The sequence below is a fragment of the Scyliorhinus torazame genome, chromosome 12, assembly GCF_047496885.1.
Source record: "Scyliorhinus torazame isolate Kashiwa2021f chromosome 12, sScyTor2.1, whole genome shotgun sequence".
In the NCBI taxonomy this organism is placed as follows: domain Eukaryota; kingdom Metazoa; phylum Chordata; class Chondrichthyes; order Carcharhiniformes; family Scyliorhinidae; genus Scyliorhinus; species Scyliorhinus torazame.
Window position 1 is genome coordinate 184,249,382 of NC_092718.1, and position 13,476 is coordinate 184,262,857.

Consider the following 13,476-nt stretch of genomic DNA (forward strand, 5'->3'; position numbering starts at 1 on the left):
TGAGGTTTGGCTGGATAAATGAAACAGGGTGCAGTGTTGGCATATGTAAGGAGCTGGTCGGTGGGACAGAGTGGAACCGGTCGGTGGGACAGAGTGGAACCGGTCGGTGGGACAGAGTGGAACCGGTCGGTGGGACAGAGTGGAACCGGTCGGTGGGACAGAGTGGAACCGGTCGGTGGTCAGTGGGACAGAGTGGAACCGGTCAGTGGTCAGTGGGACAGAGTGGAACCGGTCAGTGGTCAGTGGGACAGAGTGGAACCGGTCAGTGGTCAGTGGGACAGAGTGGAACCGGTCAGTGGTCAGTGGGACAGAGTGGAACCGGTCAGTGGTCAGTGGGACAGAGTGGAACCGGTCAGTGGTCAGTGGGACAGAGTGGAACCGGTCAGTGGGACAGAGTGGAAATGGTCAGTGGGACAGAGTGGAAATGGTCAGTGGGACAGAGTGGAAATGGTCAGTGGGACAGAGTGGAAATGGTCAGTGGGACAGAGTGGAAATGGTCAGTGGGACAGAGTGGAAATGGTCAGTGGGACAGAGTGGAAATGGTCAGTGGGACAGAGTGGAAATGGTCAGTGAGACAGAGTGGAAATGGTCAGTGGGACAGAGTGGAAATGGTCAGTGGGACAGAGTGGAAATGGTCAGTGGGACAGAGTGGAAATGGTCAGTGGGACAGAGCGGAAATGGTCAGTGGGACAAAGTGGAACCGGTCAGTGGGACAAAGTGGAAATGGAGCGTAGAGGAACCAGTGGGACAGAGTGAACCTGGTCAGTTGGACGTGAAGGAATGGTTAACGCGTAGAGCGGAACCAGTCTCTGGGTCAGGGAGGAATCAGTCTATGGGGCGGAGAGGGACCGGTCAGTGGGACAGAGAGAAATCGGTCAATAATTTACTGAATATAAAGTATTTAATGCACTATAACGATGTAATAAGCTGATGTTGTTTTTCTCACCATGACTAGTTGTTCTGTAGTTAGATGTTCAGAATGCTCTGCATCTCTTAATATCTTTAAAATTTCTTCTTGGCCTCTTCAGGGCCTATTCCCACAGCGGTGCCTCAATGAGCTCGAAAACTGTCAGGCATCCGATTGATATGATGGGCGAGTGGCTAAGATTGGGGAACTCCATTTAAAGCATGACATTGGACATGCAAGGACTGATATTTAAGAAATGAATGCCTGCATTGCAGCCGTTATATATTCCTTTCTGGCTCAAAAGCGCAACAGGAAAGATGGCGCAACTACAGCAAACAATATAAATTAAAGATAGTACTAAATATAAAGAGGAGTTATATAAAGTTGCTCAAGTGGCAACAAAGGTGCCAAGGAGGAGACTGGAAAGGAGAGTCAAAAATGGTTTATTTCAACCCTTGGTTTAGAAAAGTAGAAGCCTCATCTGGGACAAATTTCGGACCCTGGCTCCTACCGGGGCCGCATCTTATCCTGTGGAATCAACGGGGCTGCTGATGGGCCTCCGTCCCACAGCGGGGGAGCTCGTACTCCTCGAGGCTCATGGTAGATTAATCCGGTCATCCCTGTGAGCCTCGTGGGGGTTATGACGTGGATACATGTGAAAATATCCACATTGGCAGGAAGAAAGAGATGGCAAGGTATCATTTAAATGACTTTAGATCGGGAAATGTTGATGTGCAAAGGGACCTGGGTGTCCTTGTAAATGAGTCTCTGAAGACAAGCATGCAAACTGTTAGGAAGGCAAATGGTATGTTGGCTTCAGAGCCAGACTTACACTTTCGGGGCCCTGCACTTTCCCTCTTTCCCTCCCCTACATCATGCCCCACCCCTTGGTGATGTTGCAGCCTGCCCCAAATGGCATCAAACCCTGCCCCCAATGACTTCAAGCCCCACCCCTATGACATTAACACCCTCCTGACCATGCCCACCCTCAGCTCACACAATGCAAGGCACAGAAACCCCAAATCACAGCTTAATTGCTGTAATGCTCTTTAACTTATGACAACAAGAAGTCTGTACTGTAATTGATGAATTGAAATCCAAGCCCACTTGTTGTCCGGATGACGGTAGAGATGGTAAATATTGCGAGGCGTGTGTCTTGTGGCAAACAAGCATTAACTGGCTGACGAGCAACGGGATGGAGAGATCAGCTGATGACATGACTGCAGCACAATCAGTGACCCAAGCGCTGTGAAGCAACAGTGCTAACCACTGTGCTACTGTGCCGTACAGGTTTCAAGAGAGAACCCAGCAAAAATGAGCAAACTCCAAGTGTCCAGAACTCCAATAGAGCTGCAGAAGAAGAACTGGCCTCCGTAATAAGCACAGCAGAAGCATCGACAAATTCAATAAGGTTTCAAAACGCCATCGCAAAAATACACCCCCACTGTGTCACCAGCAAAGAGATTGAGCGCATTCAAATCCAAATTATTCCCAAGAATTCACATCTTGTGAAACGCATCTTCCAGTTGAAACGTCCAAATAGACTGAGCCACCTATCATTGATTCTCAAACCGGGTCCACACCAGTTGAAAGTCATTTGGAGAGCGCCCAGCAGAAACAAAACCATGGGAATCCCCACCCAACTGCAAACTTAAGGAATGGCAAATGTGTTGGATGTCGACTCCCAAGAGGATGGATTGTTTGTTGGGGAAGAAACAGGGACGGAAACAATAGTGGAATTTCCTGTCGACTGCCTGATAGTAGAATCTGGCTTTGACCCTCAAATGGCAGAACTCCCGGACAAGCCCCAAAAGGTGAAAATTCCCCTTGCTTTTCAAACAGTGGATTCTGTGGGTCAAAGCCAGCAAATTAAATCCCCCATTGAACTGCAAAGAACAGAGAGCCAATTTGAAAATCAGCAGCCTCAACAATCCCAGGGTGAATTCAAAGCAATGCAATCACCTGTCAAAGATCAAACGGCCAACAGTAAAAATGCTGGGTCAGGAATGGTGTTTCCTGACCGGTTTCAAAAGTTGGGTCCTCCAGCTCCTCTCAGGACAACTAAATCACCTCTAAAGTCTGGGTAGTTAACACCCAGGAGATGGAACTGCAGATCGACTCCTCGCAGAAATCACTCGCCTTGACTCAAAACTGGAAGGTCTTTACCAAAGTGTCAAGGTGGAGTGCCCCATTAAATCTTTCCCGGCAGAATCCCTAAAAAGAGAATTCACGGAATTGGATCACAGCATGGACGACACTGTTGCTTTGCAGACAATAGCAAGTAGACCTTGTGTTGAATTAAGAATAACTGAATTCCAAGTAGATATTCCAAAGTACAATCAGTTGCCACCCAACCCTCTCACTGTCAGCCCTGGCCTCTGGTCGCATCGCCCTGCTGCTCCCCAAAAACCACAACGCTGGCATCTACCTGGGTCTCACACCACCCGACTGTTCCCCTCTCGCTTGGGTGGCAGGACTTTGAGCCTCGATGACCGCATGTGGTCCTGGCTGGCTGCCTGTCTGCTGCTGGCTTTATCTGGCCTCTCTTCTCTGGTTAGCTGCCTACCTGCCCTCCTCAGCCCTGGACTGGAGATTAAAGTGGAGGCTGCGCCCCTTGAAGGCCATTGGCCAGAGCCTCCTTGTCGCCTCACTGAAGGCTTGGCAGGCTTGCACCCCAAAGTTAGGTCAGCGACTTCACCTTTGCCTCAGGCTGCCCACCAGGCCGACTGTCGGAAACCTGCAGCTTCACTCAGTGAAAGTTAAAAAAACCTCACACTAATTCAGGAGATCCGTCTGAACTGCTCTGAGTCGCTGCCACTTCTCAATGTCTGGCAAACTGTTTTCCCATTTTCAAGGGGAGTCCACCAATCAGAGACCAATGTTGTTCTATTGCCCGTTGTTAGGCTTATTCGAGTTTCTTGCGCCTTTCAGCAAATTCAGAGGTACTAGTCTCTGCATGGTGCTCCCACACCACAGTCACCTCTCAGTACGGGCCCCGCCCCACATTGATCGGGGCCCCACGCTGCCGTGCTAGGTGTTTCATCGGAGGTCCACCTCTGGTTGGCCTTCATGACAAGAGGATTCGATTACAGGAGCAAGGATGGCTTACTGCAGCTGTTTGGGGCTGTGGAAAAACCATGCCTGGAGAATTGTGTGCAGTTCCGGTCTCCTTATGTAAGAAAGGATACACTTGCCATAGATGGAGTGCTGTGAAGGTTCACCAGACTGATTCCTGAGATGGCAGGTTTGTCTTATGAGGAGAGATTGGGTTGACTAGGCCTGTATTCATTGGAGCTATGAAGAATGAGATGGGGTAGCCATTTAGGACTGAGCTGAGGAGAAACCTCTTCACTCAGAGGGTGGTGAACCTGTGGAATTTACTACCACAGACAGCTGTGGAGGCCAAGCCACTGAATATATTTTAAAAGTAAATAGATAGATTTCTAGACTCTAAAGGTGTCAGAGATATGGGAAGGGAGCAGGAGTATGGTGTTGTGACCGAGGATTAGCCATGATCATATTGAATGGCGGAGCAGGCTCGAAGGGCCGAATGGCCTGCTCCTGGTCCTATTTTCTATGTTTCAATGTTTACTGTTTTGCAATTTATGGAAAGGCGGTGGCACAGGGGTAATTTTGCTGAACTAGTAATCCACAGACCTAGGGTAATCCTCGGAGGACCTGGGTTCGAATCCCATCATTGCAGGTGGTGGAATTTAAATTCAATAAATATCTGGAATTAAAAGTCTAAAGCTGACCATGAAATCATTGCCGATTGTGGTAAAAACTCATCTGGTCCACGAATGAACTTTAGGGAAGAAAGCCTGCCGTCCTTACCTAGTCTGGCCAACATGTGACTCCAGACCCACTGCAAAATATATGGTTGACTCTTAAAGATCCTGTATCCAACCGCTCTACAATAAAAAGGGATGAAACCGGATAGGCCACGTGGCATCGATCTCGGAACCGGAAATGACAACGGCAAACCCAGCCTTGTAGGCCCTTCAAAGTCCTCCTTACTAACACCTGGCGAGCTGCCTGACAGACTATTCAAGTAATCTGACATAGTCCTGGAACTCCCTCCTTAACAGCACTGTGGACGTACCTACAGCTCCGGGACGGCAGCGGTTCGAGAAAGCAGCTCACCACCACCTTCTCAAGGGCAACTAGGGATGGGCAATAATTGCTGGCCCAGCCAGCACTGCCCACATCCTGTAAATTATGTTTTGTTTTAATTCACTGCGAGGTATTCAGTATGCTTCACGGTACAGAAATTCCGTGATTGAAATACTGATGTAGAGCTTTGCTAGATGTGGACTTGAAGCACAGAATCAGTGTTGTAGTCTTATCTCCCAATGTGTACATGTATCTCATGGGGCTCCACAAGAGGAACAAAGCCTTGCATTTACTGTTCTTATTTCATTGCCGGTGTTATATAGCTGGGTTTGGTTATAAATAGTGTTTTTAAACACTACTTGGAGGTTTTATATCACATCTAAGATCTCTGTTGGCGACAAGCTGTGAAATTTAAAAAAAATACTAAATGAATAATATTATTCAATGGAATTATTTCAATTCCCTTTTGTAGATTCAGCTGCCACTGTTAATGAATTTGCTCCGCGACTGTTAATTAGTTCTGACAGTGGAATTGGCACAGCACAATCAAAACTTCTACATTAGATCAAATTTACATTCAAAGTGTAAAACCAAAGGCCAAATGTTTTCACCTTTTATATCAGGGAATGATCCTAATTTCAAAACTGGTGAAGATTCACACTTCTTGATAGTCAGGGCTGGAATAGGCTTGCCGAAACATTTGAACTGTAGGAAACAGATACCATGAGAATATGTCACTCTAAGCTTGGCTGCAAAATTCAAACCTTTGCGAACAAATTACTCTAATGTGTAATCCCTAGGGTTTGATGTATATTGAAGACGATAAAAAGAGGTCATATCTGCAAAAGTAGGTTGCTAATAGATAAAATTGGATTTGAGAATAGATACATTTAGTGGAGATATTGAACAAATGGCACTAGATACCGAGGTTCAGGCCAGAGATTGAGGGGCTCAGTATATTGACCCTGGTTTTACAGTAATAACAATGGCAAGGCTATCAGCACCCACCATATTATGGGGTAAATCTGAAAGCAACTACCGGCATCGGCACACAAGCAATTAAATGTGGAAATTCAGGAGTTGTTGTCAGAGATGCACCACTCTTCCTCAAGGTGCACTGTTGCAGTGCTGACCAATTGTCAGTTCCCTACTAAGGATGGCCGAATAGGTTTGCACCAGTGCTTTCAGAAGTGAGCATTGAACAGTGTGATAGGTGACAATTACTCATGGACAACCTCTCTAGCCCAGAAAAGTGTATTTTTACATTAGAGGAGGCTTGTACCTCAGAAGAAAATTAGTGTTGGAAATTTAAAAGAATTCCTTCTTTTAAACTTTTTCTGTCTGTACTAATATCATTCCCTTAATCGCATTTGTGTTTCCTATTCTTCAATTCACTTTCTCAACATCATTTGAATGGCATTTATATTTTCTGCATTAAATTTTCTGCTTTGAACCGGTAGCACAAGTGGCTGGCACTGTGGCTTCACAGCGCCAGGGTCCCAGGTTTGATTCCCTGCTAGGTCACTGTCTGTGCGGAGTCTGCACGTTCTCCCCATGTGTGCGTGGGTTTCCTCCGGGTGCTCCGGTTTCCTCCCACAGTCCAAAGACGTGCAGGTTAGGTGGATTGGCCATGCTAAATTGCCCTTAGAGTCTAAAAAGGTTAGGAGGGGTTATTGGGATAGGGTGGAAGTGAGGGCTTAAGTGGGTTGGTGCAGACCCGATGGGCCGAATGGCTTCCTTCTGCACTGTATATCTCAATCTGAGTGAAGGGACTCACATTTTCTTGTCCAACCCACAAACACCACACATTTCCCATCGAGGTGCCCCACGCTGGAACAGATGCTGAATTAGAGGATGTTTGTGCTCTAAAGCCACTGAAACCTTTTGTGAGAAGCTGTCAGCAAGGTGAATGCCATTCCTTTGCCACTGATTGTGACATTATCATAAATGTAAGAACTGCAAGGATTAATGAAATGCCCAAATCAACCACAAGGGGGAGTTAGATGTACAAGTATATAAGACATTGATACTAAGGCTCAGGGGAGAGAAGTGAAGGAGATAGTTAGAGTACGGACTGAAGGAAAGATAGTGTAAGTGAGAGCAGATCATAGTTAATGTAATTGTGTAGAGATTAGTAGAAGATGAGTCTAGATTACATATTAATTATCAACTGTGAATTATATAGGATTAAGTGGTGAATCCAAAGTAGTAGTGATAATAAATTTATAGCTTTGTTCAATTTAAAGCTATTTGTTGTGGTCCTTGTGAACACTACGCCAACCATCCTGAATTTAGCAACACAAAGAACACCACACTGATCACATTGCCTAAGCCAATATATTTTAGAATACATGGGAACCATGGGCATGACTTTCCCTCTTGGGTTCTAAACCCAACCATCAGGCTTTTCTGGGGGCAGAAGCCCAGAGTGTGTGGGAAACAGTAAGTCAATTTGGGGCTAAAAGAGGAAGAAACCACCCGGAAGGAAAGCCTGCTGCGGCTGCTTGTGCAGGCAGGCAGGGAAAGAAGGCCTCCAAGCCTATCTCAAGCGCTGACTTCCCAGTCAGTCATGGGAAGCCAACTCCAAGCAGCTAAATCGGCCACCGCCACCTCTGGCAACTTGGAGGTCGACTGGAAAATCCCAGTTGGTCTTAAGTGAGCCTTAATATGTTTAATTCGCTACCTTCAATGTCCGGATAGGAAATTCTGACATCTTCCGCATCCAGCCTCCGGGAAGGCGGCCCTGAATTGAATGGAGCCAGGTAACTGACAAGCTGGTCGTTGGCACTATGTGTAGTGTGTGCCCACTTCTGTTCCCAATCCCAAGAGGGGTGGGAGTGGGGGGGGCATGTAAAAATCCAGCACCACATCTTTGCTTACATCTCGTCAGTAAATGCTTTTCAAAAATTCCTGTTCTTTAAAATATTATACATTTAATTTCTGAATCAGATATAATGATATAAAGCAATAGCTCATCTTAAAGTTGTCTTTATCAGCGAACTCATGATGAAAGACTTCCAGTTGGTAAGTTACATCTCTAAATCTAAAACAGACACAAAAAGGTAAAAACTACACATGAAAATATATGATAGACACAGAAGCATGGGTGTTTTAATCAACTTGGATGCATGCCTCTGCTTTACATTGCAATACTGGCCGTAAGCTTTCATCCTCCTTCTCAGCTGGGATTACCCGGTGCCGCTGAAAGTGAATGGTTTTAGCTGGAACCCCAAAGTTTCCTTTCACACTCGCAATGGGTCTCGCCACAGACGAGACCAGGGAACCCACCCACTTACCTCAGAGTGAAACGAGGAACAGCCAACAGAGAAAGATATGTAAGAGTCCTTCCTGTTTACTGCCTTCCTTTCCATTTCTTTGAATTAATTTTTATTATTTTGGCCTGTGGACCCATAACAGCGATGTATCTTTAAGCGAAAGACGCAAGGTAGAAGCAGCCACTTGCCAGGACACTGTGTTCCCAGGTTTTGTGTTTCGAAGGGAGAAGCCAGACTCTTCGGCACCAAGTGCATCTTAGCAACCGGGTTTGTAGAGAATAGTTTTAATTGATTAACTGGCAACTGATAGGTTGGCTAGGTACAGTGTTCTGCTTAACAATGGTCGGTGATTGGTTCCTGTGTGATGCTTTCTGAGTGTTTTGACATTGGAAGTGAAAGGAACTTGTCGTGTTGGGTGTTCGTTCTGGTTCACAAACAAGCCAACAATGCTGGAAGTGGTGTAATGCTATTTTATTAACTGTTCAACTATGCTAACATACTGTAAACGTGGGTATAAGCAATACCAGCTTAACTGTGGACCCTTTCCTATCACTAGCTTTGGCGAGGCACTCAGCACATGGTGAATATCTGTGATGCAGGCGGTGAGCTCTGTGCTCTGAGCTGGTTGCTGCTAGAATGAGCGGGAACTCTCCTGTCCCCTGTCTTTATAGTGCTTGTGCTCTCACTGGAGATTGGCTGCGGTGTTATGCATGCTGGTTGGTCCTACTGCATGTCCATCAGTGTGAGTATGTGATTGCACCATAATGTACTGATGTATATTATGACCAAACTCTCTCTCGCTCTCTCTCTCCTGCTTGCTAAAGTGAAAGAACTATTCTATTGTTCTGAAAGCAGTGAGTGCCTGGCACATCCTTTGCTGTAAACCTGAAATGATGTGGAGTCTGCAGAGAAAGTGGACAACCTTGCCAGAGAAAACCACCTCAAACCTAGAAGGAAGAAGTATCAAAACAAAAGCCTGAACTTCAGAAAGACATCGACTGGAAGTCATCCCAGTGCATCAAAGATCCATTTTATTTTAATTGATATTTTCTTTCCCTTTCCACCTCCCTGTCCCCTCTGTGTTGTTTATCTGAGTGTGTGTGTGTGTGTGTGTGTGTGTGTGTGTGTGTGTGTGTGTGTATATAGAGAATCGTGGTAGTTAGGAAAGGGGGGGGGGGGAAAGAGGGTAGAAGATAGTCAGTTACATTTTCTGTACATTTAATTATAATACTGTACATAATAAAAGGTTACTCGTGTTGTAAAGTTAAAAACCTGGTGGCTCTATTTTATTGGGCTTAACCAAAGACTTCGGGCATTTGAAATAAAATCTTATTTCATCTGTGTTGCGACTCCAGGTCAGGTGGGGATGGAATTGACCTCACACTAGCCCAGGGTGTTGTGACAGATGTAAAGGTAATAAATGATTGATAAGCATTGAAATTAATTTCAACTAGCCCGCCACGTGTACTGTTCCTGGAATTATAAATAATAGAACTGCTGGCTTTCATATTTAGAGATTTATTACAAAGTCTCTGCACTAAACCCCATGGAATGTCAGTTAATCACATTGTAAACACATAAATGGTTTATTATTGCTTATTAGGTTTAAAATTTTACATATTATATTGGCAGGATATTGAAATGATTAATAGTTGCAGTAAACTCACTGTTTATTTTGGGTTCCAGGGAGATGGAATTGGTAGGCATAATACATTTAATTACCAACAACGTGAAATACAGGTTAATTTTATCTATAATGGCACTGGGATTTAGGAGAATTGGATTGGATACCAAAGTTTCATCTTTTTATTACCCAAATGCTTGCTGCCCGCTGTCAGTCCTGTCCCAGCTGATAGCATGTTCACCTGTTCACCTCTGGGTTGGATTGTTGTGGATTAAATTCCCACTCCAAAGACCTAAGACTGGACCTCCAGTGCAGTACTCCATCCATGGAGTGCTGCACTGCCAGAGATACCATCCACCTCCTCAGCTGGAAGTAAAAAAAAAAATCCCAAGGTACTATTCAAGAAGAGCAGGAGAGCTCTGTCCGTGGTTTGCCTTCGGGTGCTCTGGTTTCCTCCCACAGTCCAACATAGTGCAGGTTAGGTGGATTGGCCATGCTTAATTGCCCTTAAGTGTCTGTGCAGGTTAACTGGGGTTACGGGGATAGGGCGGGAAGAGTGGGCCTAGGTAGAGTGTTGCTGCAGACCCAATGGGCCAAATGGCCTCCTCTGGCACTGTAGAGGTACAATGGTTCACTGTCCTGGACAATATTTATTCCTCGACTGACATTATCAAAACTGATGATGTGCTTCTTTATCGCATTGCTGTTAGTGGGAGCCCGCTCCATGCAGATTGGCTGGCAGATTTCCTACATCACAACAGAAACTACATTTCAAAAGTATTTCCTTGACTATATTGTGCGTTGGGATGTCCCGAGGCTGAAAGAATCTATAAAAATGCAAATCTTCAGTTTAGCCATTCTAAGCCGGATCAGTGTAAAGTAAACTTTGCTAAGTGCTTCCCCGGGTACCACCTTTGCCAACTGAGTGAATCAAAGGAAGAAATGAAAGGGAGTCAGCCAACAATACAGTCTGGAAAATCACACTGAGAATGCGGGTGATTTGTGTGAGCAGGAAGCTCGGACAATTACAATGGCGAGATGCTCAGAGCCATTTCTTACCACTTAATACACGTCCACTTTCTTCCCAGAAGGCACTGAACCTTGCAAAAAAACTTGACATTAGATGTTATTGAAAGCTGACTGCTTCCCTCGACCAAACCAAGGGTAAAATTAACTACAAACACAAGGGACGGCGGCAATTGCCCAATGATATGCACCCGGAAAGGAGGTGGCAAAACATTCTGTCGTGCACAAATGAAATGTGTAGGGGAAATTGTGTTCTACAGTCTTAAGTATAGGATTGTTCAGGAGTCCTTCAATAAATGTGGAGTTCAATATTTACAAAGGCAGGTGCCAATTTGCAGACAGTTGGCGTGAGAAGAGCAGGAATGGAACTGAAAGTTGAAGGCTGAACAATACAGTGTGCACTTTGAAAAACTTTTAAATTAATTTTAGCCATTCATTTTATTTCAAAGCTCCCAACCGCTCCAGGTCAGGGAAGAAATAAAAGCTTCTATCTTGTGATTCCCACTGGATTTCTAGCTAGATATTCATTGTGATTGAGTCACAGTGCATTGCTGAAGTTACTTCACAAGTATAATGGCTGCAAGTGGTAACAAAGGCTTTTCCTACACCCGAAGGTATGTCACTAATGCAGCGCTGATTGTGCAGCATTTTATCCGATCTCTACATGTTCTGGAAATTGTACATTAACAGTTTTCCCAATGGAGTAAGAAGGCAATCTAGCCATAGCTGAGTATTTTCAACAAATCTGAACCCGGAGACCATGGGGGGGGATTCTCTCAGCCCGGGGGCGGGCCGGAGTATCCCCACGACTGGCGCGAATCATGCCACGCCGCCCCGAAGCTGGCACACGATTCTCTGCAGAGCGCGTGGTTAGCGCGGTGCCGGTCAGGGGCCACTCTTTCCGACCCCGGGGGGGGCCTCAGATGTGGCCTGGCCAGCGATCAGGGCCCACCGATTGGCGGGCCGGCCTCTCTGGCCTCGTTTCTTCCGCGCCGGCCCCTGTAGACGTGCGCCATGTTGCGCCGGGGCCGGCGCGTTGAAGGAAGCCACTGCGTCCAGTTCGCGCCGGGATCAGCAGCTGGAACGGCGTGAACCGCTCCAGTGCCGTGCAGGCCCTCCTGTAGGGGCCAGAATTGCTGATCCTGAGGCCGTGTTGACGCCATCGAGAAACGCGACGGCGTTTCCGACGGCGTCAACACTTAGCCTCAGGGTCACAGAATCCCGCCCAATGTTTACAAACAAGCTTTTGTTATCGGTATGAGCTATGATTTTCAGATTGATCTTTTCCTCGGTCTGGAATCCCCAACATGCATGTCCCCTCATTTATTAAGGCATAGTTTGTTACTTACATTTTTACATATGGATCTGAGTAGCCATTTGCATCCATAGCTGCTAAATGTGCGCATCGTGCAATGCCAACGACAAGCCCAGTTTTCTGTGAGCTGTACTTCAAAGAGATGAGAATCCGACCACGCTCCTCCAGTGACTTGTCCTCTGTTTTATCTATCTGCAAGGAGATACAATGTTAAATCTATAATTTAATGAATATCCATCTTAGCCACACAGAGAAGCGCCAAGTGAATAGATGGGCAGAAGAACTGGATACACATGCTCAGCTTTCTTAAACTGAACTTATGTTCAATGATAAATATAGTGGGTGGGTGAGGGGGGGGGGTTGATTTTCCACTCCTGTTTTTTCTGGGGGGGGGGGGTAGGAACAGGAGAGGGGGCGGTGAATAGTGCAGGTCTCTCAAAATGGCTTTTATACTGGCAGGATTTCCCCAATCGATTGTCCCTGGCCTCCCACTCCCAAACCACTCCCACATTGACACACTGGGAATCACAACTTAAAAGTCAAGATCTCCGTTTGCACACATCCAAATATGCATATTAGGCCTTTTATGCCTGATGGAGCCTACCCCCCTACTCCTGGGCACTGACCCCAGCATTGCCCGGGCAATGTCAGGGTGAAGGGTTATGGGGGTATTCCATGGGGGAGGTGCCAGTGGAGTTCTGTGGGGAGAGTGGGAGGTTTCAATCTTTTTTTTTTTAAACACCAGGGTGCCCTTTAAAAACAGAGCCCAGATCTTTTAAAAAGCGGTTTCTGATTGAACCCGCTCTGCCAGCATGATGTTGTGAGAGCCACCCGTTCTTTTTTTTTTTTGCAAAGTACTTAGAATTGTGCCGTGGAAACCCAGGAGTAGCCAAAGGGCTAGCCTTCGATTTCCTGCCCGAGATAACACTGCCAAAAAGTGGCAAAATTCTGCCTGTGTATTATTACAAAACAAAAACAAAATGCTGGACTATCTCAGCTAGTCTGACAGCATCTGTGGAGGTAGAACGGAGCTAAATGTTGAGAGTCTCGATGAGGGTGGCACAGTGGCACAGTGGTTAGCACTGCTGCCTCACAGTTACAGGGTCCCGGGTTTAATTCCAGCTTCGGGTGACTGTCCGTGTGGAGGTTGCACTTTCTCCCTATGGCTACGTGGGTTTCCTCCGGGTGCTCTGGTTTCCTCCCACAGTCCAAAGAT

General features: G+C 46.1%; 1 protein-coding gene across 1 annotated transcript in view; it reads right to left on the reverse strand.

The window, feature by feature from the left end:
* The window catches only part of LOC140386790 (double C2-like domain-containing protein beta), a 411,088-nt gene that overhangs the window by 94,696 nt on the left and 302,916 nt on the right, over positions 1 to 13,476 (reverse strand). Inside the window, exon 6 of the mRNA XM_072469489.1 lies at positions 12,295 to 12,452. Coding sequence (XP_072325590.1) covers positions 12,295 to 12,452 — 158 coding nt within the window. The remainder of the gene's footprint in view (positions 1 to 12,294; positions 12,453 to 13,476) is intronic.